Here is a 26833-nt window from a genome sequence, read left to right on the forward strand (position 1 = left end):
TCTCCAATTTTATGACTTTCTTCATCCCCTGGAAACCGCCCCATACATCTTACCCTAGTTTCAATGGCCCTAGATTAAACTCCCATATACCACTTTATTCTCCATTTTTTCTCCATCTTTCTTTGCCCTTGCTGCATTTGCCAAAGATGTATCCATTATCACTAATGGGATAACTTAAAATCTGATTTCTCATTAAAAATGTGTCTTGTATTCAAATTCTTAAGTGGCTTTTACATTTTTTGATAGAATCTATGTTAATTTTTACATCAAGGTTCGACACAAACATACACAGATATACAAGTAAACAGAAGCTTCACAAAACATCAACCTTCCTATGTGTGACGGCTTTTGGTATTTTGTATTCTATTTAATGTTTAAGAAATACTTAGTGTTTCCACTATGCTGATTTCACAATTCATTTACGAATCTTAATGTGGAGTCTAAAAACACTACTCTAAGCAATCTAACTTAATTATCTTTTGAAATACTATATAAAAAGCTTTTGAAAAAAATGCAAGTACATTTTAAAATCCAAAGATGTTTTACTGCATGTCTTTATAACAATATGCAGGTAATTTCAGAAAAATCCCTGTTTTGGGGCACCTGGCTGGCTCAGTCGGTAGTGTCTGACTCTTGATCTCAGGGTCATGAGTTCCAGCCCCACGTTGAGTGTGGAGCCTACGAAAGAAAGAGGGAAGACAGAAAAAGAGGGAGAGATGGAAAGAAATAAAGAAGAAAAGAAAGCTGTCTGTTTTATTCTAACCAAACCTACTACATTGTGACTCCTCTAAATTTAAATGATCACAAGTAGCCAAGTGGAAGAACGAATCTAGCTTACTGTACTCAGTTTCTCCACAAATATTCAGACTGAAACTTAATTTTACAACATGTTCTTTAAAATCTAGGGGCATGGGGCACCTGGGTGGCTCAGTCGGTTAAGCGGCCGACTTCGGCTCAGGTCATGATCTCGTGGTCCGTGAGTTCAAGCCCCGCGTCGGGCTCTGTGCTGACAGCTCAGAGCCTGGAGCCTGTTTCAGATTCTGTGTCTCCCTCTCTCTGACCCTCCCCCGTTCATGCTCTGTCTCTCTCTGTCTCAAAAATTAAAAAAAAAAAAAAACCCTTAAAAAAATAATAAAATAAAATCTAGGGGCGCCTGGGTGGCTCAGTCGGTTGGGTGTCCAACTTCGGCTCAGGTCATGACCTCACAGTTCATGAGTTCAAGCCCCGCATCAGGCTCTGTGCTGACAGCTCAGAGTCTGGAGCCTACCTCGGATTCTACAGCCTACCTCTGTCCCTGTCTCTCTCAAAAATAAACAAACATTAACAAAAAAAATTTTTTAATAAAAAAATAAAATCTATTTGTTTAGGGGCACCTGGCTCAGTCAATGGGGCATGCGGCTCTTGATCTCCAGGTTGTGGATTCAAGCCCCTTGTTGAGTATAGAGATTGCTTAAAAATAAAATCTTTAGGGGCGCCTGGGTGGCTCAGTTGGTTGAGCGTCCGACTTCGGCTCAGGTCATGATCTCACGGTCCGTGAGTTCGGGCCCCGCGTCGGGCTCTGTGCTGACAGCTTGGAGCCTGGGGCCTGCTTCCGATTCTGTGTCTCCCTCTCTCTCTGACCCTCCCCTGTTCATGCTCTGTCTCTCTCTGTCTCAAAAATAAATAAACATTAAAAGAAAAAAAATTAAAAATAAATAAAATAAAATCTTTAAAAAAAAACAAAACTGTTTAGGGTGTTTATTCTGTAATAAATCACTGGTCTCTGTGTTTCATTTTGAATACTTTATATATCTCTATTTTAGTACACAATAAAAAAGGTTTAAAAAAGTATTGGTTTATACTTTAAGAGGCAACAATCTAACCATGTTATAGTCAACAAATCTACTTAGGTGGAAAAACTATTCACACAGTCTCAAAGTATCATGCCACAGAATAGTTTTCAACTACAAAAGAAAAAAAAGTATTTTTACAGTGGAGAATCTGGTGGATACCACTTGAACCAAATAATCAATTAGTATCTGCAATGACGGAATAAATCAACATAAAATGCTTTTTGATATATATAGTGCACTGAAAAAGGCAGACTATCACTTATGTAACAACAATCGTGCCAGAATGTTCAACTTGAATCTAGTGACCGGGGGAAAAAAACCAACCAACTTCAATTTGAGAAGCATTCTGCAGAACAAGTCTGGACTCTTGAAAGTCAAAAATGGCAAGAGGAAGAAGGCAAGGGAACTATTCTGGGCTAAAAGTGACTAAAGGCCAGTAAAAGCAATGCATGCTTTTAGATTGAATCCTGGATGAGGAGGAAAACACTTTAACACACAACTGAGGAAATCTGAATATGGATTTTAAATAAGGTAACAACATGGATCAGTGTTAAATTTCTCAAATTTAACTGCAAATATTGCCACAACGGCTGCACCGTGGTCATGTAAAAGAATACTTAAGTATGTATGAATTGGCCATCATTGTGTATGCAACTAATTCTTAAACGGCTCAGCAAAATCAAGAAAAAAGAAAATTTGTGTATATAAGTGGAAATGTTGCAAAATGTTTAAAAAGGAAAAAGAGACAAGCTCAATTCACACATTCATAGTGTTTAAAATTAGAGAGCAATACAAATAACTATTAAGCAGATCTGCATGCTAAGAATAAAACATTTACAGAAGCCTAAGATCTCTCTTCGTTAAAAAAAAAAAAAAAAGGTACGGATAAAATGACGAAAAGAAAAAAAAAAAAGACCCCTCCCCCCTCACTGCGTAATTTCCATATAATGGCATAAAACGGGCAGAGAGACGTTCTCTCCCAGCACGCCTGTGCAGAATGAGGCCTGTGTCACGGCACCACCTCAGGTGGCATCTTCAACCTTGGAACCTAGGACAATTAGAGACCGAGAGGGGGGAAGAGGCAAGGCGGCCCAATTTCCTTGGCATACAGGTGAGGGTCACCTGCTCCAGGCCAGCCCACTGTCGCTACCAACAGAAAACCTGTAGCTTCCTCCACATCTTCGCTCAAGATCTCTTCTCTCTACGCTACCCCCACCTCACTCACTAAGCCCAGGCCCTTTAAGCGATGAGCTGAAACGCCTCGGAACTGAGCAACACTTCCTGCTCCGTTCTAACTCCTATAAACCAACCCAGAAGACCCTGCTCGCTCACTTACCACTGCGCCCGCCCCTTGGGGGCCGTTCGGGGCCGTTTCTGCCATGGGGAGATTCGCACACGCGCCTCGGACGCTGCAATCGGTAAGGGAAGAAAAGGGATGTAAGCACGGGGCCACGACTCCGATAACCGGTTTCCCTGCACCGTGCAACGAGCCCGCCGCGCCCTAAGGGAACTCCGAACCTCAACAGAAGAAAAGTTTCGCCCGCTCCGGTGTAGCGAACTGCCTTGGGAGCACCCGAAGGGGCCGGAAAATACCTGTACGACACTGCCAAGAGCAAAGCCGGGCTTCTAGAAAAACCGGAGAGAAGGCGGAGCTTCGGAGCAAGACCCAACGGCGCCGATCTAACAGCCCCGGCTCCAGGTTCTTGCCGAACCTGGAAGTGCTCCTTTTACTTCCGCGGGGAAAAGGCGGTGACAAAGAGGTGAAACCGATAGCGGTGTCTTGAGGCATGACGGGAAATGTAGTTTTTCTTATTTCAGTTTCGCCTGTCCTGTACTCTAGCTGTGGAAGCTAACAAGGGAGGGTGGCGAAGCAACTTTTCCCGCTTCTCCAACTCCCAGACGGTCCTCTCTGTCCCTGTCCGAACCCCAAAATGTCTCTGCTCTTTTATGCAGAAGCCGTAGAAATGTCTTCTTTGCTGTTTTCCTCCGCAGGCTCGCTAAGCCCTGTGGTCCTAATTATAAAAATTTTCAACAAGTACTTAACGAGGCCTGCTATGTGACAGGCCCCAATGCTTGGCATGGAGGGTAAAAAAATGAATATGACACAGATTGTGGGAAAGACAAACCGAAATCACAGCATAGTGCTTGTGTAATATGGACAGAGGGTACCTAAATCAGAAAGGGTCTGGGAAGGTTTCCTGGAAAAGGTAATTCTGGCCCTAAATTTTGAAGGACAAGGAGAAGTTGGCTAAACAGGGGAGGGAATTCCAGATAGAGCAACAGAAAGTTCATGAAGCAACAGGACAGAGTCAAGGAACTAGTTCAGTATGACCACAATGAACGGATGTGTGTGTTGGGGGAGGGGTGGGACAGGGAGAGGTGGATTGTAAAAGATTTGAACCATCACTCTGGCAATAGGATAGAGGATGATCAGAGGAGCAAACTAAAACTCAGGGGATTAGTTGGAATGTTTCACATACTTACAGGAGAAATATCCAATATCCATGGGCAGTCCAGGTGCTAGGCAGTTAGCTGACAAGTCAAATGGTGCCCTATTGAAGCCATGTAAACTTGTTTTTCTTTTTTTTTAAGTTTATTTATTTATTTGAGAGAGACAGACAGTGCAAGTGGAAAAGGGGCAGAGAGAGAGGGAGACAGAGGGAGGGAGGGAGAGAGAGAGAGAGAGAGAGAGAGAGAATATCCCAAGCAGGCTCTTCGCTGCCAGCACAGAGACAGATGTGGGGCTCGAATCCTTGAAGCTATGAGACCATGACCTGAACCAAAACCAAGAGTAGGACACTTAACCAGCTGAGTCACCCAGGCCCCTAAACTTCTGTTTTTCTAAGGTCACTTCCCAAGTTCAGGTTCTCATGATCTACAGCCTGGGTTATCTAAAGCACCGCCTTCACTGCACTCTTCATATATCATTTACTCCATATTTTTATAGCACTTATCATTCCCTAACAGTGCTTACAAATACTTAGGTACCTATCAGGAGTGTGTGTGTGTGTGTGTGTGTGTGTGTGTGTGTGTGTGTGTGTCTAAGCTTGGGCTGCCATAACAAAATACCGTACGCTTACAGAAAAGAAATTTATTTCTCACAGTTCTGGAGGCTGGAAAGTCCAGGACCAAGGTGCTGGCAGGAAGGTTTCATTCTGAAGCCTTTTTTCTTGACTTGTAAGTGGCTGCCATTTCATTGTGTGCTCACATGGCCTTTCCCTGGTAAGGAGAGGGAAAGGAGAGAACTCTTGCTTCCCCTTAGTTATTTATTTATCTAATTCTCAAGGTAGTTAACATACAGTGTAGTGTCTTCAGTAGAACTCAGTGATTCATCACTTACATGCAACACCCAGTGCTCATCCCAACAAGTGCCCCTCTTAATACCCATCACCCATTTAGCCCATTCCCCACCCCCATCAACCTTCAGTTTGTTCTCTATATTTAAGGGTCTCTTATGGTTTGCCTCCCTCTCAGTTTTTATCTTATTTTTCTCATCTGTCAAGTTTCTTAAATTCAACATATGAATGAAATCATATGATATCTGTTTTTCTCTGACTGACTTATTTCGCTTCCGTTTTTAATAAGGCCACCCAGTTTTATTGTTAGGGCCACACCCTTATACCTCATTTACACTTAATTACCTACTAAAGGTGTTATCTCCAAATCTAGTCATATTGGGGTTAAGGTTCAACACATGAATTTTAGTCCATAGCAATATATATGTTTGGGAGCACCTGGGTGGCTTAGTCGGTCAAGCGTCCATCCCTTTCTCTCTCTCCCTCTCCCTCAAAATAAACATTATATATATATATTATTTATAAGCATATGTATGTAACATATATACATATATATATACATATATATGTATATACACATATGTATATACGTATATAAACGTATAAAACATATATAAACATATATATAAATAAACATATATTATATAAACATTAAATATATATTATATTATTATATATTATATATAAACATTATATATAAATAAACATATTATTTATAAGCATATTTATGTAACATATATACATATATATGTATATGCACATATGTATATACATATATATAAACATATATAAAACATATATATATGAATATATGTTTTATTGATTTAAAAACTCCTCTTATGAGGCTCCTGGCTGGCTCATGGGGTAGAGCATATGACTCTCAGTATCAGGGCTTGGGGTCATGAGTTCACGCCCCACATTGGTCATGGAACCTACTTAAAAGAAATGCTCTTATGAAAAAAATATTAACCTCAAATGTTCTCTGCTTAAATTGCATATAACAATTGATTCTCACAAAGCACTTTTGTTGATTTTTACTGAACTTTTGTATCCAGAGCAACATGTTGTCGCTATTGATGAACCAACATAATTCTGTGAATGTTGTTTGATATTTTTGTTAAGGAATAAAATCAAAGTGAAACAACTAACACATATTGAAACTTCACTCTTTCAACAATAATGTGATCAACTTCTTTTCTGCAGTGAATAATGGTTTTTGAATACTGAAAGAATATTTACTCAATTTTTACTGCTGTTTACAATGTTAACAGCTACAGACATAACACACTTTTAAGTTTCATCCGTATTTACAAGCTCTTCATAACTTTGTTTAAAGTTTATTTATTTTGAGAGAGAGAGAGAGAGAACACACATATGCACGGGGAGGGTCAGGGAGAGAGGGACAGAGAGAATCCCAAGCAGGCTCCATGCACTGTCAGCACAGAGCCCAATTCAAGGACTTGCTCACACAAACCACAAGATCATGAGCTGAGCTGAAACCAAGAGTCGGATTCTTAACAGACTGAGCCACATAGGCACCCCATTCTTGACCATAACTTTTAAGTCTAGACAATCAACAAAATAATAAATAGCCTTGATTTGTCATGCTTGCTGGTGTTTCCATGTTGTAAATGCTGCCTCCATGACCTATTTGAAACTATTAGCCTAATGTCACTGAACATGAAACTGGAAAGAGATGTGCACAGCTCATTATCATATAACATTTCCATAATGCAGATACAATAGACATAAATAACCTCAAGGGCATAGATAATGGGAAAGTGTAGTAAAAATAATTACGAGTTTTGAATGTTTATTACCTTTCTTAAAAATATTTTTTGGGGCGCCTGGGTGGCTCAGTCGGTTGAGCGTCGGACTTCGGCTCAGGTCATGATCTCGCTGTTCGTGAGTTCAAGCCCTGCGTTGGGCTCTGTGCTGACAGCTCAGAGCCTGGAGCCTGTTTCGGATTCTGTGTCTCCCTCTCTCTCTCTGACCCTCTCCCGTTCATGCTCTGTCTCTCTCTGTCTCAAAAATAAGTAAACATTAAAAAAAAATTTTTTTGGGGGGCGCCTGGGTGGCGCAGTCGGTTAAGCGTCCGACTTCAGCCAGGTCACGATCTCGCGGTCTGTGAGTTCGAGCCCCGCGTCAGGCTCTGGGCTGATGGCTCGGAGCCTGGAGCCTGTTTCAGATTCTGTGTCTCCCTCTCTCTCTGTCCCTCCCCCGTTCATGCTCTGTCTCTCTCTGTCCCAAAAAAAAAAAAAAAAAAAAATTTTTTTTAATATTTTTTAACATTTATTTATTTTTGAGAGATAGACAGAGCCTGAGCAGGGAGGGGCAGAGAGAGAGGCAGGCACAGAATCTGAAGCAGGCTCCAGGCTCTGAGCTGTCAGCACAGAGCCTGATGCACGGGGCTCAAATTCACAAACTGCAAGATCATGACCCCAGCCGAGCCCGAAGTCGACCCTTAACCGACTGAGCCCCCCTGGAGGCGCACCTATTACCTTTTTAAAAAAGTAATCTCTACTCCCAAAGTGGAACTTGAACTCACGACTATGAGATCCAGAGTTGCATGCTCTACTGACTAAGCCACCCATGTGCCCCTGTTATCTATTTTTAATATAACTCACTGTAAATTTATACACTTTAACTTTTAATAATGGCTGTGCATAACAACCAGCTCACGAAATTCTGAAAAATTTAACAATCAGCTCTTGCAAGCCAATATGTGCTGGGTCCAGCATACCACTATGTGCCTACTCCAATTCTACTCAATCATACTGCCCAGTGCCACTGTCACCAGTCTCTCCTTTTCCCATCAGAAAATTCCCTCATTGAAACCCCTAAATATATTCCTATTCTATTAGAGAATTTATTTAATCTTCTCTTATAATTCAATGACTTTACATTCTGAAAGGACGTAAGTTTCAAGAAAGCAGACGTGATAAACTTAACAATGAGGAATAGAACAAGGTTGAGGACTTTTGGTTAATAGCCTTTTTTTTTTTTAAGATTTTATTTTTAAGTAATCTCTACACCCAGTGTGGGGCTCAAACTTACAGCCCTGAGATCAAGAGTCTCATGCTCTACTGACTCAGGGACCCCAATAGTCTTAAAAATATTCTTAACTAAAATATAGTATACAACTATTCATTTTTAAAATGAAAACATTAATAACTGGTCAGGAAATAATACTAACAATAGTAAGACTGATCAGTGGATGCTGAACCCATTGGGTAAAATGTTGACAGGGGACACATTTCCAAAGCATTATACTAGAGATTTTTTTTAACCAATTACAAGAGGAAAGATGAATCTTTCCCAAGGAGCAACCTGGCAGTTAAAACCTAAGCTAGGAGATCAAATCTAGCATCACAAATATAGTGGGTTATCCTTACACTGTCTCTTGATATGATACAATACAATATTCACAACATTCCCTATAAGAAATTCTTGGCAGAATATTTACTCTGAATCTAATCAAGCCCTTCTAGACCTAACTTTCACTTTATAGGAAATTCAACGAGACAGAATAACACGTTAAACAACATTGTAAGACAAAAATAAAATGTGAGACCTTCTACAAAACAACTGGCTTGGCCTCTTCAAAAAGTGAGTATTGGGGCCCCTGGGTGGTTCAGTTGGTTAAGCATCCAACTCTTCATTTCAACTCTTGATTTCAGCTTAGGTCATGATCTCACAATTCACGAATTAGAGCCCTGCATCGGGCTCTGTGCTGACAGTGTGGAGCTTGCTTGGAATTTTCCCTCCTTTTCTCTCTGCCCCTATCCCACGTGCACTCTCTCTCTTTCTCAAAATAAATAAACTTAAAAAAAAATGAGTATCATTATAAAAGATGGGAGAGCTATTTCAAATTAAAAGAATGTACAAAGTTAAAACAACCAAATGTTAGTTTGTGTAGATTCTAGATTGAAAAGGTGTAATAAAAGAAATCTGAGGGACATATAAACATTCGATTATGAGATGGATATTAGATGACATTACATGGTTATTGTTAATTTTTTGAGAGGTATGGGATTTACAAGTAAAGTTCCAGGGTGTCTGCAAATTACATTCAAAAGTTTCAGTGAAAGAGCAGTGTATCTAGGTGATGGACCAATAGAGATCATAAAAGCAAATGTAGCAAAATATCAATAATTATTTAATCTAGATGAAAGACATATGAATGTTTATTATTCTCTGATCTCATCTCTGTGTTAAAATTTTCCATATTAAAATGTTAAGAAAAGAATGTAGGGAATTTTGTTATAACAATGTAATACCTTCTGAGTTTTAATAAATTACTATATGATTTTTGGCTTATTACCTAAAATTATATTTAATGATCAATTGGAAATTCAATTTGGTCCTCCAATATTTTTAGAAACAATGAAAAAATCAGTGGGAGCAAAATATGGCACTTTGATATAAAGATTATTCTTTTTTACATTTTTTAATGTTTATTTATTTTTGAGAAAGAGAGAGACAGAACACAAGCAGGGGAGGGGCAGGGAGAGAGGGAGACACAGAATCCAAAGCAGGCTCCAGGCTCTGAGCTGTCAGCACAGAGCCCAATGTGGGGCTTGAACCCACAAACTGTGAGATTGTAACCTGAGCTAAAGTCGGACACTTAAACGACTGAACCACCCAGGCACCCCTGGTATAAGGATTATTTTAAGCTGAAGGCCTCTGAGAAGAAGCAGATAAAAAGGAAAGCTCTCTGCATTACTCCTATTGCCTAAAATAGGACATAAATTTATGAAGTTGTTCCCCCTCCTCTCTCTACTGGAAAGGACAAAAGTTATCTTAATCAGCCCAGAGATGGCAACAAGGAATCTACATAACATACTTTGCTAACTAGCCCTTATCTTTCATTAGATCTCCCATACATTCACCTTCCCCCAATTTGTCACCCTATAAACTCAAAGTCCTCTTCGTTTGGTCACTTCTCTAAAAATTTACTGTTCTTTTGGGAAGATACTCCATAAGCCCAAGTGCTAACCATCTCTTTGAGTTACTCCTTTCTGGGTATTCCCATTGTGTATGCTTCATTCACATGTTAATAAGCTGTTTCTTTTTCTCTTGTTAATCTGTCTTTTGTCAGTCTAATTTTCATGGGCACCAGCCAATGAACTTAAGATGGGTAAAGGGAAAAAAGAAATTTTTCCTCCTCTACAAACGTCAGATGAATTGCAAAAGTATTTGTTACAGAGAGTAATTTTTTCTCAACATCTAACCTGGTATTTCAAATTGTTCCTTTGTTTGGTGCCCTGGAAAAATCAACAGCTATTAAGGTTTAGAAGATTGCAAGGGATGCCTTTCAAAATGTGGAGAGAACCAGTGTGACAAGTTCCCAAAAAGATAACTTTTTAGGAAAACAGATACATGGAAGTTTTGCTCTGTTTCATCTCATTAAAAATATTAAAGCCAGTACATCTTTCAGAAAATCTTTCTTGTGGGGCACCTGGCTGGCTCAGTCGGTATAGCACGTGACTCTTAATCTCAGGGTTGTACATTTGAGCCCCATGTTGGGTGTAGAGATTACTTAAAAGTAAAATCTTTAAAAAAAAAAAAAGAAAGAAAATCTTTTTTGTACTTCCAGGGGTACATGTATCACAGAAGTTAATTTTTTGCCATATTTACTTCAGATTTTTCTGTTTTATCAAACAGTACATACAGTTGAAACCCATCCCCATTCCATTATCCTAACTATCCAGAGCTACCTTTTCACTGAAATCACTGTATTCTTACTGTTCATGTTTTTATACTTTTGTTACATAGATTTATATTACCTCTGTACATGCGCAATAAGCAATATACAGTATAGTTTTCTATCCTTTTATATTTTTCACAGATGGTACCATACTTCATGTATGCTCTTAGAATCTACTTTTTCAGTCAACAGTGTGTTTAGGATGTAACCATGGTACTACACCTGGGTTTAGTTCATTTATTCTAGCTATCTTATGGTATCCTATTTATGAATTACCAAAATGAATTTATTTGGCATCTTCATGAACATTTAGTCTTTTACCTTTAAAATCAATTCTGGGAGCACAAACAAAAATAAAAATAGATGTGGAATAGTTAGGCCAGAATATCTTCAACTTTGCATATTAAAATAGTTGCAAATTTACTTCTAGTGGTTGCACTTAGAGTATGAGAATATCCTTAATCCCTGCCAACATTTGTTATTTTTAGTTCCCACCAAATCTTATGTGTATGAAAATGGTATATCATATTTGTTCTAATGTACATTTTCCTTAGTAGCAGTGAGTTTGAGCACTCTTTCGCAATTTTATTGGCCATTCAGGTTTTTTCTTCAGTTGCCTTTTTCTACTGGATTGTTTGTCTCTGATACCATCTGCTATTATTAGTTTGTTAGAGTTTTTAATTATTTATTTATTTTTATTTTTGTTGGAGAGGAAAGAGGACGCAAGTGAGCAAGGGGCAGAAAGAGAGAGAGACAAGCAGGGTTCACCTGAAGTGGGGCCCAAGCTCACCCAATGTGCGACTTGAACTCAGGAACCATGAGATCATGACCTGAGCTGAAGTCAGATTTTAATGACTGAGCCACTCAGGAGCCCTTGTTAGAGTTTTTCAAAAAGTATGTTAAGATGTTAAAATTATGTTTTGATACTAGTCCTTTGATAGTGTTGAAATTTTTTCCTTTGCCTTTGAAACCTAAATAAAAATAGTAAGTGAATATATGGAGGAAGGATCTGTCCCACAACATTAGGCCCCAAGCTTAACCAGAGACTGCCTGGCCATGGCTCCATGAAGCTATCAAATTAAGATAAATGAAAAGGGCACAAACCAAGTTCCTTTCCAAATGGCTCATGGTTTGCTTGCCTGATTTATGAAGGATGATACTCCCCATTAAAACTCTTTTTAGTAGGTTGACTTCATTTTGCTGACTGAACCAACATAATCGTTTTATTCTAATAATCGAGTTCCTTTCATTACATGCTTTTTGCTTCTTGTGCATTCTCAGACAGGCTGAAGATAGACGAAAATGGAACACAATGGAGGTTCTAGAAATGTTACCAAGAAGAAATCATTTATTTTGAATGGATGAAAATAAGGAGGTAACAACTTATCAGATTGTACTATGATTATTTTTACAAATGATGCTCACTTTTAGTAACTGCTAGATTTTCTTCTACTGCTGTTTCTCCCTAGAGCAGAAGCATCACAAAGACTATATTTTCTCCACTCCTGTGCTATTCTCTTGGGCTTCAAATGAAACTATAGATCCTGAAGTGGATTCCAGGACAGTGTTTCAGGCAACTTAGGGACAGTGTTAAATATACTGAAGTCATAGTGGAAGAAGCTGAAGCTACTGTGCCAAGATATATGAGCTTCCAGTGGTTAGTGTTGACTATTGAATGCAGTGACATCTATCATTTTCTCCTTTGTAAGGTATCATAAACCATTTTATGTTTTTTTGAATAGTCTATTATTATTATTATTATTATTATTATTCACATATGACGCTCTATTACTTTCAGGTATACAACATTGATTTGATACTTCTATACATTGGGCAATAATCACCACCATAAGTCTAGTTGTCTGTCACCATACAAATTTACAAATTTGTTTTTCTTATGATGAGAACTTTTAAGATTTACTCTTGGCAACTTTCAAGTATACAATACCAGTTTATTGACTATAGTCACCATTGCTGTACATTACATGCCCATTGCATATTTATTTTATATCTGGAAGTTTATATTTCTTGATCCCCGTCGCTCATTTTGCTTACCCCCATACCACCTCCCCTTTGGCAACCACCAATCTGTTTTCTTTGTGAGTTTTGTTTTGTTTGTTCATTTGCCTCTTTTGTTTTGTTTTGTTTTTGTTTTAGATTCCATTTAGCAAAATACCCACAAGGTCCATCCATGTTGATGCAAATGGCAAGATTTCCTTTTTTTAATGGCTGAATAGTATTCCTGTGTGTGTGTGTGTGTGTGTGTGTGAGAGAGAGAGAGAGAGAGAGAGAGAGAGACAGATAGACAGAGACAGAGACAGAGAGAGACAGAGAGAGACTTCCTCTTTATCCATTCATCCATTCATGGACACTTATGTTGCTTTTGTATTGTGGCTATTCTAAATAATCCTGCAGTGAGCATAGGGGTGCATATATCTTTTTGACTTAGTATTTTAGTTTTCTTTGGACATTTTATGTTTTACGTTATATACGGATGACATTTAACACCCCTTCCTTTTCTTTTTGTTTAACAATTGGAATTTTCCCCGCTGGTGTATATCTTTACTTTCTTCCTTGATCAGTGTGTTTGCTAGTGTTAAATCAAGGAGGTCACTAGACTGAAGGTGATTCTAGTACCTTATCAGAATTAAGTGAGCAATCCAAAACCGAACCCTGTAAATGCCTCAAGGTTAAGAAAACAAAATCTAAGGATAATCAATCGCAAAGAGCCAACTTGACTTTCCAAATAAGGCAAATATTTAAGCTATAGCCAATCAAAATAATTTCCTTGCTTTGCTTCTGCCTTTACTCCATAAAAGTCTTTCTCCTAGCTCCTATCGTGGAGCACTTGTTACCACTTCTGGCTTGGTTGGCACTGCCTGATTCGAATTGATTTTTGCTCAAATAAGATCTTAACATTTTTAATGTGCCTTAGTTTTATCTTTAATAATAGTGAATAACTTACCAAATATACATGTTTGTCTTAGTAAGGACTCTCTTGACTGTAACAGAAATTAATCCCAAACAGACTTATGGGGAAATGGGGCCAAAGTAATTAACTAATTTGAAAAGACCAGAGGGACCGTAATAATCCAAGCTTGATTCTCAGTGGGTTCAGTCTGGTCCCCTAAATTATTTTTTATTTATTCACTTATTTTTTTAAATTTATTTTTTAAGTAAGTTCTATGCAACCCCAGAGATCAAGAATCACATGCTCTACCAACTAAGCCAGTCAGGTGCTCCCTCTTTTTTTGTTTAAAGAGCGTGCTTGAATGTGAAGGGTTTTTTATTTTATTTTATTTTAATGTTTGTTTATTTATTTTGAGAGAGAGAAGGAGAGAGAGAGAGAGAATGCATGTGCATGCAAGTGGGGGTGGGGCAGAGAGAGGGAGAGAGAGAGAGAGAGAGAGAGAGAGAGGGAGAATCCTAAGCAGGTTCTGCACTATCAGGACAGAGCCTGATGCAAGGCTTGATCCCATGAACTGTGAGATCATGACCTGAGCTGAAATCCAAGAGTGGGATGCCTAAGTGACTGAATCACCCAGGCGCTCCTAATTTATTTATTTATTTTTATTTTAAAAAAACTTTTTTAAACATTTATTCATTTTTGAGAGTGAGAAAGACAGAGCATGAATGGGGGAGGGGCAGAGAGAGAGGGAGACAGAATCCGAAGCAGGCTCCAGGCTCTGAGCTGTCAGCACAGAGCCTGATGCAGAGCTCAAACCCACAAACCGTAAGATCATGACCTGAGCCGAAGTCAGACGCTTAACTGACTGAGCCACCCAGGCGCCCCTATTTTATTTTTAAAGTAAGCTCTACCCCCAGTGTGGGGCTTGACCTCAGGACCCCGAGATCAAGAGTCATATGCTCTCCCAGTTGATCTAGCCAGGCCCCCTGGTCTCATAAATTCTTAACCTATTGTTAAGATAGATGATCCAGGCTTAGGTCATTCACCCACTCTTGTCTGAACGGAGTAGTAAGGGGAGGATGTATGGGATCAGCCTCATCTGAAACTCTATGCCTGTTGCTATGAAAAGAACAATGTATGGATGCCAGGAAAGCAAAAACAATATAGTTCCATTTCAATCATCCTTTTTTATCCAATGCTTTTTATATTTTTGCTTCTCCCCCTCCCCCAATGTCTGTCAATCAATTTTGACTTGATAAGAGTTACCTCAGGGTGGACATCAATTCCCGTTATCCAGCTTATTTTAATTGAAGGAAGAAAATTTTGCTGTAACACACCCCCAAAGCTGAAGCAGTTGGCTACTAAAAGGCCATTACTCCTTTTGGATAGAAATTGGCTGATGGAGCAAGAATTGATTCCGGAGTTATTGATGATTTGGCTCTCCCCAGTTTTCGGGGGTGGGGGGTTCTACTGAACCATCAAGTCATCAATTTGCTCATTTCTGCTTCCATCAGTGATTAATGATCCTGAGGTTGGATAGGGCATCTTTGCAATTGCTAAGTGCTGAGTCATTCATCTCATTAAGAATACATTCCTACCTTCATTTGCTGCCTGAAAAGTAAGCCCCAGAAGCTCTGCAGATATAGCATGACTATGAGATCTTAACTATGCATGAATGTATATGTAAGCGTGTTTTCCTTTGTTTTTGACTGAGCTGTTTTTATACTCCATAAATCGTAGATAACTGATAGCAAGGCAACTAGTTTTTGTCTATTTTGTTAGTTTTCTATTGCTGCTTTTCTTTTCCTTTTTTATTATTTTTTTTAAGTAGGCTCCATGCCCAATGTGGGGCTTGAACTTATGACCCTGAGATCAAGAGTTGTATGCTCTACCAACTGAGCCACCCAGGTGCCCCTCTATTGCTGTTTCTAAAAACTGCCATGAATTTGGCATCTTAAAGCAACACAAATTTACTTTCTTACAGTTCTGGAAACTAGAAGTCCCACACAGGTTTCCCTGGGCTAAGATCAAGGTAACTGCAGAGCTCCATTACTTTCTGGAGGCTGTAGGGAGAATTATATTTGCTTGCCTTTTCTAGCTTTTAAAGGCCACCCCATTCCTGAGCTCTTGGATCCCTTTCTCTATCTTCTAAATCAGCAATGTTGCATCTTTCTGACCATCCTTCCATAGTCACAGCTCCCTCTGACTCTCTCCTGCTTACCCTCTTCCACGTTTAAAGACCCTTGTGATTCAATTGAACACATCTGGATAATCCAAGATAATCTCTACAATTAGGTCATCTGATTAGCAATCTTAATTCCCTCTGTATCAACTCAATTCCCCTTCACTCCCAAACATATTGACAGGTTCTGAGGATTAGGCTGGGACATTTTGGAGGTGGGGGAAGTAGGCATTATTCTGCCTTCCACCATCTATAGACATGCAAATAAATTCTGCCAAATGGAGATTGCTTTGACATCTCTACCCACCCACTCCTGTAGCAAAATCCACTTTTCCTTCCATTTCAACATTCCTTTACTCTATAGGAAGTTGTAGATCTTTGACTTCACCTTTGAACCAATTTTAACAGATTTCCCAGTTCTCTCATTATTTAATGAGCTACATAAAATCTTCGACATGTGTTTATCTTATACATCATATGAAATAAATTATTAGCTTATAAATATTTATAGGTCATGATTGTACCTTATTTTGAAAATTTATCAGAGGCTTAGGTACTAGAGATTGAAAAAATAGAAATGTATACACTAGAGATACATCGTAGGGCTTCAGGAAATGATGGTATACCTCAATCTCTTCCATCTTCTTATAGATTTCAACGTGATCAGGAGATAGACTTGGCTGGGACTCCAACAGCTACCGGTTGAAAGTCAGAGATCAGGTTACTTCCTTCTGACATTTGAAACTCAAGTTTGAATCCTAGTCCATTCAAGGGAATTGTCTAAGATCATCTATCTGTTCATTACTCTACCTGGACTTCAGAAATTTTACAATCTACTTTTTAAAAAGAAAGCTGGGGCTTCTGGGTGGCTCAGTCAGTTGATCGTCCAACTCTTGATTTCGGCTCAGGTCATAATCTCACAGTTCTTGAGATCAAGCCCGGAGTCTGGCTCTGCGCTGACAGCATGGATTCTCTCTCTCCCTCTCTCTCAGCTTAGGATTCTCTCTCTCCCTCTCTCTCTGGCCCTCCCCCCACTCTCTTTCTCAAAATAAATAAATAATAAAAACATTAAAAATTTTTTTAAAAAGTAAAAATTAAAAGGAAAGTTAACAATGAACTAACCCCTACCTCCAGTCATTGACCCACAAATAGTGATTTTGCGAGATGAAGTGAAAATGTTAAGCATTTTTGCTTAAAAGCGTAAAGCATCTGGTTCATCTTCACAGGGAAGTTGGAGTATTCTGGTCTGATACAGCAACCACCCTGGCTCTGTTTCCTTTCCCTTGGAGCACTCAACCAGCTCTGACAGAACAGCTTCCGGTAAACTTGTTACCCTACCTATTGAATCCAGAAGGTCAACATTTCCAGTAGTCTAGAAGAAACAGAGAGAGAGAAGACAAGAAGCTTCCTTATTACAAATCCAAATCCTTTTCATTTGCTATTTCATCACAGAGTAGCTGGCCACTAACTCTATAGATCAAAATTGTGCTATCCAGCTATGCTTTAAATATAATAAAATTTCAGTAAAATAAAAATGTGAATAATAATAAAATAAATAATGGGATTTGGTAGGGATTGCATTGGGTAATATAGACATTTTAACAATATTTCTTCTTCTAATCCATAAGCCTGGAATGTTTTTCCATTTTTTTTGGTGTCCTCTTCAATTTCTTTCATCCGTGCTCTATACTTTTTAGAGTACAGATCTTTTACCTCTTTGGTTAGGTTTATTCGTAGATATCTAATGTGTTTGGTGTAATTATGAATGGGATTGATTCCTTGATTTCTCCTTCTGTTTCTTCATTATCGGTGTATAGAAATGCAATAGATTTCTGTATATTGATTTTGTACTCTCTGACTTTACTTATTTTGTGTATCAGTTCTAGCAGTTTTTTGGTGGAGTCTTTTGGGTTTTCTTTCTCTCTCTCTCTCTTTTTTTAATGTTTATTTATTTTCAAGAGAGAGAGAATGAGAGTTCATGTGTTACTGGGGGGAAGGCAGAGAGAGGGAAACAGGGGGGCTCAAACTCATGAGCCATGAGATCATGACCTGAGACGAAGGCAAATGCTTAACCGACTGAGCCACCCAGGCGCCCCAGAATGTTTTGGGTTTTCTATATAGAGAGTATCCTGTCCTCTGCAAATAGTGAAAGTTTGACTACTTCCTTGCCAGTTTGAATACCTTTTATTTCTTTTTGTTGCCTGATTACTGAGGCCAGGATTTCCAGCACTATGATGAACAGTGGTGAGAGTGGACATCCCTGTCTTGTTCCTGACTGTAGAGGAAAAGTTTTCAGGTTTTCCCCACTGAGGACAACATTAACTGTGGATTTTTCATGTAATGGGATTTGTAAGCTCAGTAGAAGCCTGAAAAAGTCAGTTTTGGGTGCTATATTTATCCTTTTTTTTTTTTTAAGTTTATTTATTTATTTTGAGAGAGAGAGAGTGCACACGTGTGTGCAAGTGGGCAAGAGATAGAGAGAGAGAGAGAGAGAGAGAGAGAGAGAGAGAGAGAGAATCCCAAGCAGGCTCCATGCTGTTAGCTCAGAGCTTGACTCAGGGCTTGAATTCACAAACTGTGAGATCATGATCTGAGCTGAACCAAGAATCTGACACTTAACTGACTGAGACACCCAGGCATCCCTATATTTATCCTTTTGATCAAAGTCCTAAAGAGTAATTTTACATTTATTTGTCTGTGGCCTACATATTTTTTTCCTTTTGTGAAGAAAATTATTTGTATTTTATTTTATTTTTAAAAATTTTTTAATGTTTATTTTTGAGAGAGAGAGAGGGACAGAGACAGAGCATGAGCAGAGGAGGGGCAGAGAGAGAGGGAGACACAGAATCTGAAGCAGGCTCTAGGCTCTGAGCTGTCAACACAGAGCCCAATGTGGGACTCGAACTCACAAGAACCGTGAGATCATGACCTAGGCCAAAGTTGGACGTTTAACTCACTGAGCCGCAAAGCACCCCAAAATTATTTATATTTTATATATTTTTAAAAATTTAATTGTTTTTATTTTTTTAAATTTATATCCAAATCAATTAGCATATAGTGCAACAACGATTTCAGGAGTAGATTCCTTTGTACCCCTTACCCATTTAGCCCATCCCCCCTCCCACAACCCCTCCAGTAACCCTCAGGGTGTTCTCCATATTTATGAGTCTCTTCTGTTTTGTCCCCCTCCCTGTTTTTATATTATTTTTGTTTCCCTTCCCTTATGTTCATCTGTTTTGTCTCTTAATGTCCTCATATGAGTGAAGTCAAATGATTTTTGTCTTTCTCTGACTAATTTCACTTAGCATAATACCCTCCAGTTCCATCCACGTAGTTGCAAATGGCAAGATTTCATTCTTTTTGATTTCTGAGTAATACTCCATTATATATATATATATATATATATATATATATATATATATATATATATACACACCACATCTTCTTTATCCATTCATCCTCGATGGACATTTGGGCTCTTTCCATACTTTGGCTGTTATTGATAATGCTGCCATAAACATGGGGGTGCATGTGTCCCTTCAAAACTGCACACCTGTATCCCTAGGATAAATGCCTAGTAGTGCAATTGCTGGATCATAGGGAAGTTCTATTTTTAGTTTTTTGAGGAACCTCCATACTATTTTGCAGAGTGGCTGCACCAGCTTGCATTCCCACCCACAATGAAAAAGATCCTCTTTCTCCGCATCCTTGCCAACATCTGTTGTTGCCTGAGTTGTTAATGTTAGCAATTCTGACAGGTGTAAGGTGGTATCTCATTGTGGTTTTGATTTGTATTTCCCTAATGATGAGTGATGTTGAGCATTTTTTCATGTGTCGATTGGCCATCTGGATGTCTTCTTTGGAGAAGTGTCTATTCATGTCTTTTGCCCATTTCTTCACTGGATTATTTGTTTTTTGGGTGTTGAGTTTGATAAATTCTTTATAGATTTTGTATACTAACCCTTTATCTGATATGTCATTTGCAAATATCTTCTTCCATTCTGTCAGTTGCCTTGTAGTTTTGCTGATTGTTTCCTTTGCTGTGAAGAAGCTTTTTATTTTGATGAGGTCCCAGTAGTTCATTTTTGCTTTTGTTTCCCTTGCCTCTGGAGATGTGTTGAGTAAGAAGTTGCTGTGGCCAAGATCAAAGAGGTTTTTGCCTGCTATCTCCTCAAGGATTTTGATGGTTTCCTGTCTTACATTGAGGTCTTTCATCCATTTTGAATTTATTTTTGTGTCTGGTGTAAGAAAGTGGCCCAGGTTCATTCTTCTGCACGTTGCTGTCCAGTTTTCCCAGCACCACTTGCTGAAGAGACTGTCTTTATTCCATTGGATATTCTTTTCTGCTTTGTCAAAGATTAGTTGGCCATACGTTTGTAGGTCCATTTCTGGGTTCTCTATTCTGTTCCATTGATCCGAGTGTCTGTTTTTGTGCCAGTACCATACTGTCTTGATGATTACAGCTTTGTAGTATAGCTTGAAGTCTGGGATTGTGATGCCTCCTGCTTTGGTTTTCTTTTTCAAGATTGCTTTGGCTGTTCAGGGTCTTTTCTGGTTCCATACACATTTTAGGATTATGTGTTCTAGCTCTGTGAAGAATGCTGGTGTTATTTTGATAGGGATTGCATTGAATATGTAGATTGCTTTGGGTAGTATTGACATTTTAACAATATTTGTTCTTCCCATCCAGGAACATGGAATCTTTTTCCATATTTTTGTGTCTTCAATTTTTTCATAAGCTTTCAAAATTATTTGTATTTTAAAGGGTAGATTTCCTACACTTTAATGTTCTTCATTATAAAAATAATATATGCTTATATTAGAAAATTTGGAAAAACATTTTATTATTTTATTTTTTTAATGTTTATTTATTTTTTGAGAGAAAGAGAAAGCAAGAGAGATTCTGTGTGCATGAGAAGGGGAGGGGCAGAGAGAGTGAAATCCCAAGCAGGCTCCATGCAGACGGCACAGAGCCTCACTTGGGGCCCAAACTCATGAAGCTGTGAGATCATTACATGAGCTGAAACCAAGAGTCGGACATTCAATCGACCAAGCCACACAGGCGCCCCTGGAAAAACACTTTAAAAATAAGAAAAAAAGTTATTCACAACACAACCATCCAGATTGCTATTGGCTTTTATTACTGCCTAAGTTTTTGTTGGATTTTTTTCTTACATTGTAATAATCTTTCATACATAAAATGTTTATATTGTCTTTTCACTCAATATAATCAGCAATTCCTATGTCATTGTTACATAATTTTTTGGCTACATAATTTTTCACCAGCTTGATATTCTGTAGTTTAAGTGACATTTGCATATTTCTTATCTTTATGTCTATGATAAGGTTTGTCTTTTATGGTAGCTTCAAATTTATTTATTCAATTTTTTATTACTGCTTCTTGTTAATTAAGCAATTTATATAAGTTTATTAAGAACAAAATTCAGTAGTTATATTAACAACATCAAAATACAGAATTCAGATTCTTTAAATTTCTCCAGTAGAAGCTTAAAAAAAACCCATAAAACTCAATACAGATCACAAGAAGTCCAGCTAGTTTTAAAGGCAATCAGAAATTTTCCTTTCCATCAAAATCATTGCTATCCATAGTATATAGCAATAAACATTTTGATCACTAACCACAAGCTTAGTAAGAACAACTTCTAAAAGTAGACAGCGAGCATATAATACAAAAATAAAATGGAAGTCAGTGTTAAGCACTATTCTCTTTGGTTTTATTCAGAGCTGTTTTTTCAGTATTTGTTCATTTATTCATTAAATATTGAAGGAGCACTAACTAGATACTAGACATTGGAGAGAGGACAGTTAATAAGAAATACTTTATAGCGTTCATTCTGGGGCTGACTGGATCATCTTCAAATTCTTTTTTTTCTTTTAATGTTTATTTATATTTGAAAGAGGCGGGGGGGGGGGGATAGGGAGAGAGAAAGAGAGAGAGAGACTGAGAGCAAGCAGAGGAAGGGCAGAGAGAAAGGGAGACACAGAATCTGAAGCAGGCTCCAAGCTCCGAGCTGTCAGCACAGAGCCCGATGTAGGGCTTGAACTCACAGGCTGTGAGATCATGACCTAAGCCGAAGTCGGACACTTAACCGACTGAGCCATCCAGGCGCCCCAATCATCTTCAAATTCTTTTGCATGCTATAAAATGTTTCCTGGGCTCTGTCTGCTAATGTTGAAGAATCAGAACCGTGTGCTGGGTTATTCAAAAGGCACTGCCCCTCTCTTGGTGCTCATGTCTTCAGTGGTAGCTGGTTAATGTGACTGTGACAACACCTAGGCTTGTTGTTATAAAGGGAGGGATATTTGTGGTCTCTCAGAAAAAGGAAGTCCTGTGGAGAGGGCAGCTTGCTGTGGGAAGCAGCCATTCTGCAGCACCCACAGGAGGAGGAAGCTGGGGATTAAAACAAAAACAAAAACAAAACAACCAAACTCTCTTTTCCTACCTACCTTGGATCTTCTCCCCGATCTAATCTCCAGGGATCCCCACTGGCAAAATCCAAATGGAAGCCGAAGAGCAAGGAAGTTTATCGATGCAGTCGGTAAAGCTCAGATTCCCAGAGCCGGGAACAGAGCAGAGCAGAGCAGTGGATCTGGAGGAACAAACAAAATCTTCAGTACGAATAGTATAAAATGAGTAGTATTGCTGTGCCCATGTTGCAGGTGTGGAAACTGAGGGTACAGAGAGGTTAATTAATGCGCCCATAGACAATAGGGGCCAAAATTGGCATTTACATCAAGTGTTTATGTTTAATTACTATATATACTGCCATTTTTTCCTCCATGATATCTCCTAAATAGTGCCACACACAGTAGAGTTCCTCAGGAAATACTTTTTTGCAAAGGAAGGAAAAGGAAAAGTGAAGAGAAAACTATTTAGAAAGAATTTAAGTTAGCTCTGTGAAAGAATGTCTTGGGTTAGCAAAGTCAACAGAGGTACTTCTAGCAAATTTTCATGAACCTGATAAATCCTTGTTTTTAAGAATTGCTCAGATGTACTCTACCTGAGGTGGTAACTAGACTTAGCATTTTCTTATGTAAAAAAATAGTAAGTCACTATGATGTACACCTGAAACTACTAAACTGTTGTATGTTAATTACACTTCAATTAAAAGTATAATTTTTATTATACTCTGCCTGAAGGTGAGGGGTGTGAATCAGAGAGTTTAGATCCAAGGCCCTATGTCTCCACCATTCTGTCCAGTCAAACTTTTTTGTATTGTGGCAAAAAACACGTAACATAAAATTTACCATTTTAACCATTTCTAAGTGTATGGTTCAGTGACATTAAGTACGTTTACATCGTCCTGTAACCATCTATCTCTAGGAATTTTTCACCTTCCCAAAATGAAACTCTGCATCCATTAAACAGTATGTCTGTACATATTTGGAATAATAATACTGTCTAACTCATAAGCCCTCTCAGGTTGATTAGAGGGAAAGATATTTGGAATATTTTTAAGATACATCTGCAGAATATTGGCTTTCAAATATCCATTTGTAGGGTGAAATTAAAGCTAACAAACACGGGGTGCCTGGGTGGCACAGTGGGTTAAGCATCTGACTTTGGCTCAGGTCAAGGTCTCACAGTTTGTGAGTTCAAGCTCCATATCAGGCTGTCAGTGCAGAGCCTGCTTCAGATCTTCTGTCCCCTTTGCTCTCTGCCCCTTCCCGGCTCATGCTCTCTCTCTTTCTCAAAAATAAATAAACATTAAAAACTTAAAAAAAACCCAACGAACACATAATGTGGGGCGCCTGGCTGCCCCAATCAAGAGAGCATGTGACTCTTGATCTCGGGATTGTAAGTTCAAGCCCCATGTTGGGATTACTTAAAAATGAAATCTTTAGAAAACAAACAAGCACATAATGTAAAAAAAACAAAAACAAAAACAAACAAACAAAAAAAAAACCAAGCACATAATGTAATCATATTGTTTTTACTGAAGTGCCTTACAGTAGGTTATAAATCAGAGTTGTCCAACAGACATGCAAGCTGTATATGGAATTTAAAATTTTCTACTAAAGTGAAATGTAACACATGAAGTTAATTTTAGCATATTTATCTAACCAATATATCCAAAACACTATCATTTCATTGTGTAATCAATATTACAAAATTTTAACCAGATATTTTACATTCTTTTTTTCATATAAATCTTCAAACTCCGATGTATACTAGAGCACAGCTTAGTTTGTATTAGTCACATTTTAATTGTTCACCAGCTGCATATAATAGTGACTACTAAATGAGATAGCACATGTCTATCCTATCCAACCTGTTTGTTCTTTTTAAAAAAATTTTTTTCGTTTGCTTATTTTTGAGAGACAGAGCACGAGTGGGGGAGGGGAGAGAGAGAGGGAGACACAGAATCCGAAGCAGGCTCCAGGCTCTGAGCTGTCAGCACAGAGCCTGATACGGAGTTCAAACCCACGAATTGTGAGATCATGACCTGAACCGAAGTCAGACACCTAACTGACTGAGCCACCCAGGAACCCCTAACCTGTTTATTCTCATAGAAACAGACCGATTAGTAGCTAGACAGATGCTTAGAACTAGAGATCCTTCTTTGTGAAGTGTAGGTTCAATACCTTTCAGAAGGGGCTCAGGGGTCACTCAGTTGAGCATCTGACTCTTGATTTCAGCTCAGGTCCTGATCCCAGGATCATGGGATCAAGCCCCACATCGGGCTCCACACTTGGGGTGCTTGAGATTCTCTCCTTTCCCTCTGCGCCTCTCCCTTCCTTGTGCTCTCTCTCTTTAAAATAAAAAAATCTTAAGTGTTAAAACATTATGTGTTTTATTTGCAGATTCGAAAGAAATTTCTCTCGGTCTGGTCTTGACCTAGCAGTGATTTTAGTACTATCTCTTTCAGATGCCTAATGTCTTCAGAAGCAGCCCAACAATGTGAAATACTTGATATACGTCCCCGGCAGGGACACAAACTACTCCACCAGCTGCCCTCCTTCATGTCAGGAAAAACAGTCCAATATATTTCTGGTCTATTACAAAATCTCAGAGGGTTGAAACAACCCAACACAGAAAAAAAGAAAATGAGCTAGGATTCAACCACTTGCTCTCATGAAAAGCATCAATAGTTAATAATGTTTAAAATTCACAGGATGCTAGATAGGGCGCCTGGGTGGCTCAGTCGGTTGAGTGTCCGACTTTGGCTCAGGTCATGATCTCGCGGTTCATGAGTTTGAGCCCTGCGTGGGGCTCTGTGCTGACAGCTCAGAGCCTGGAGCCTGCTTCGGATTCTGTGTCTCCCTCTCTCTCTCTCCCCCTCCCCTGCTTGTGCTCTGTCTCTCTCTATCTCTCAAGAATAAATAAATTTTTAAAAAGTTTTTAAATTCACAGGATGCTAGAGACAAAAGAGTCCTCAAACATCATCTAGCATAATCCCTTTCCTTTTACAACTGGGACAACTATGGACAAGAGAAGTAGGGTGAGTCAAGCTTTCAGTCTCACAATGTGATGTGACAGTAATCTTACAGCTCATTGTCCAGAAAGTCCTTCCAAGCCATCGGTGCTCCCTGACTCTGTAAGGCGGACACATTCTTTTTATTTGTATTTTTATTTATTAGCTACAACATTGAGTGTGTTTATACCACTACCAAAAAGAACCGTGTTACTGAGGAAAAGCATTGTTGCTTAGAGATTAGTGGTTTGATTCTTGAATATGGAACTTTTCTATACGGTAACATAGAGTGATTAAGAGGTCTCAGGATCTCATCTAAACCTAAGTACCTCCCAAAGGCCCCATCTCAAAATACTATCACAGGGTGGGTAGGGTTCAACTTAATGAATTTTGGGGCAGGACAAAATTCAGCCTGTAGCAATCAGGAAACTCACACGTACCAGATTTTTCTTTCTTCCAAATATTTGTAACTGATGGCATGGTCATGAACAGAGAAGAGAGAACTATATCCACCTGTTCCCTAAACCTCACTCTTCTTGATATATTTTGACTAACAGGATACCGACTTTTCTTGGGATTTTGCTTAACCATATGCAAGCTTTCCTCTCAAATTGCTAGACCAAAATTTTCTTCTAAGAAATATTTTTAATAATAAATTGGCATTAACAAAGCTATACAAATATCCATGAATTTTTAATAGCAAAGTACTTAGTATTATAGATTGGATTATGTTCCCCACCCCAAAAAAGAGACATTGAAGTCCTAACCCCCCAGTATTTCAGAATGTGACCTTATTTAGAAAGAGGGTTGGTGCAGATGTAATTAGTTAGCTAAGGTCATACTGAATGGGATGACCCCTAATCCAATACGACTGGGCTTATAAGAAAATGACAATGCAAAAAACACAAACATAGGGAGAATGCCACGTAAAGACAGAAGATTGGAAAAATGCATCTATAAGCCAAGGGACACCAAAGATCTGCCAAACTGCTAGATGCTAGGAAGAGGTGAAGAAGTATTCTATTTAGAGGAAGCATAGTCTGGCCTGGATTTCAGACTGGCTTCCAGAAGTATGAGGCAGTAAATGCCCCTCGTTTTAAGCCACCTCGTTTGAAATACTTTGTTACGAAAGCCCTGCAATATGAATACAATGGTCTGTCTTCTGCAATTGTAACAGACTAGTTAGAGGCAGTTTATTTTCTTATTTTAAGTTTGTATTTATCCTTTTTTTTTTCTTTTTCAGATACGGTGAGAAAACAGGAGGTGACCAGAATTTATGCTTCCTTTTTAAAATTCAGAGCGAGCAAAGTGCATCACAGCGAGCAAAAACCAAACCAAGAAGAAAGTAAATACGTTGTTTTATTTAATCCAAGAAAATGAAGAGAATATTTGCTGCATGGAGTGGCTTATTGCCAGAGCAGTTGTTGGGGAAACAGCTATTCATACATTAAAAATGACATTTACAGAA

The 26833-nt window shown here is 38.6% G+C and overlaps 1 protein-coding gene and 1 long non-coding RNA gene across 6 annotated transcripts in view; one reads left to right on the forward strand and one right to left on the reverse strand.

Moving 5' to 3' along the window:
- TMEM33 (transmembrane protein 33) overlaps window positions 1-3511 on the reverse strand; it is a 24809-nt gene extending 21298 nt beyond the window's left edge. For 2 of the 3 annotated variants that reach the window (XM_042984620.1, XM_015545113.2), the window contains exons 1-2: window positions 3351-3437; window positions 3169-3241 (exon numbers count right to left, since the gene is read on the reverse strand). In XM_042984620.1, the coding sequence (XP_042840554.1) occupies window positions 3169-3213 (45 nt within the window). In that variant the 5' untranslated portion in view covers window positions 3214-3241; window positions 3351-3437. Of the gene's footprint in view, window positions 1-3168; window positions 3242-3350 lie in introns of all 3 variants that reach the window. The other variant, XM_042984619.1, reaches the window with a different exon arrangement.
- On the forward strand, window positions 3504-26833 carry LOC107181261. 3 transcript variants are annotated; one of them, XR_006217033.1, is made up of 6 exons: window positions 3504-3592; window positions 12120-12213; window positions 12308-12547; window positions 17155-17248; window positions 25305-25392; window positions 26609-26833. It is a non-coding gene; the product is annotated as an uncharacterized LOC107181261 (long non-coding RNA). The 3 variants fall into 3 exon arrangements; XR_006217032.1 differs by lacking the exons at window positions 17155-17248; window positions 25305-25392; XR_006217031.1 differs by lacking the exons at window positions 12308-12547; window positions 17155-17248; window positions 25305-25392.

The sequence above is a fragment of the Panthera tigris genome, chromosome B1 (genome assembly GCF_018350195.1).
Source record: "Panthera tigris isolate Pti1 chromosome B1, P.tigris_Pti1_mat1.1, whole genome shotgun sequence".
NCBI classification, from domain to species: Eukaryota; Metazoa; Chordata; class Mammalia; order Carnivora; family Felidae; genus Panthera; species Panthera tigris.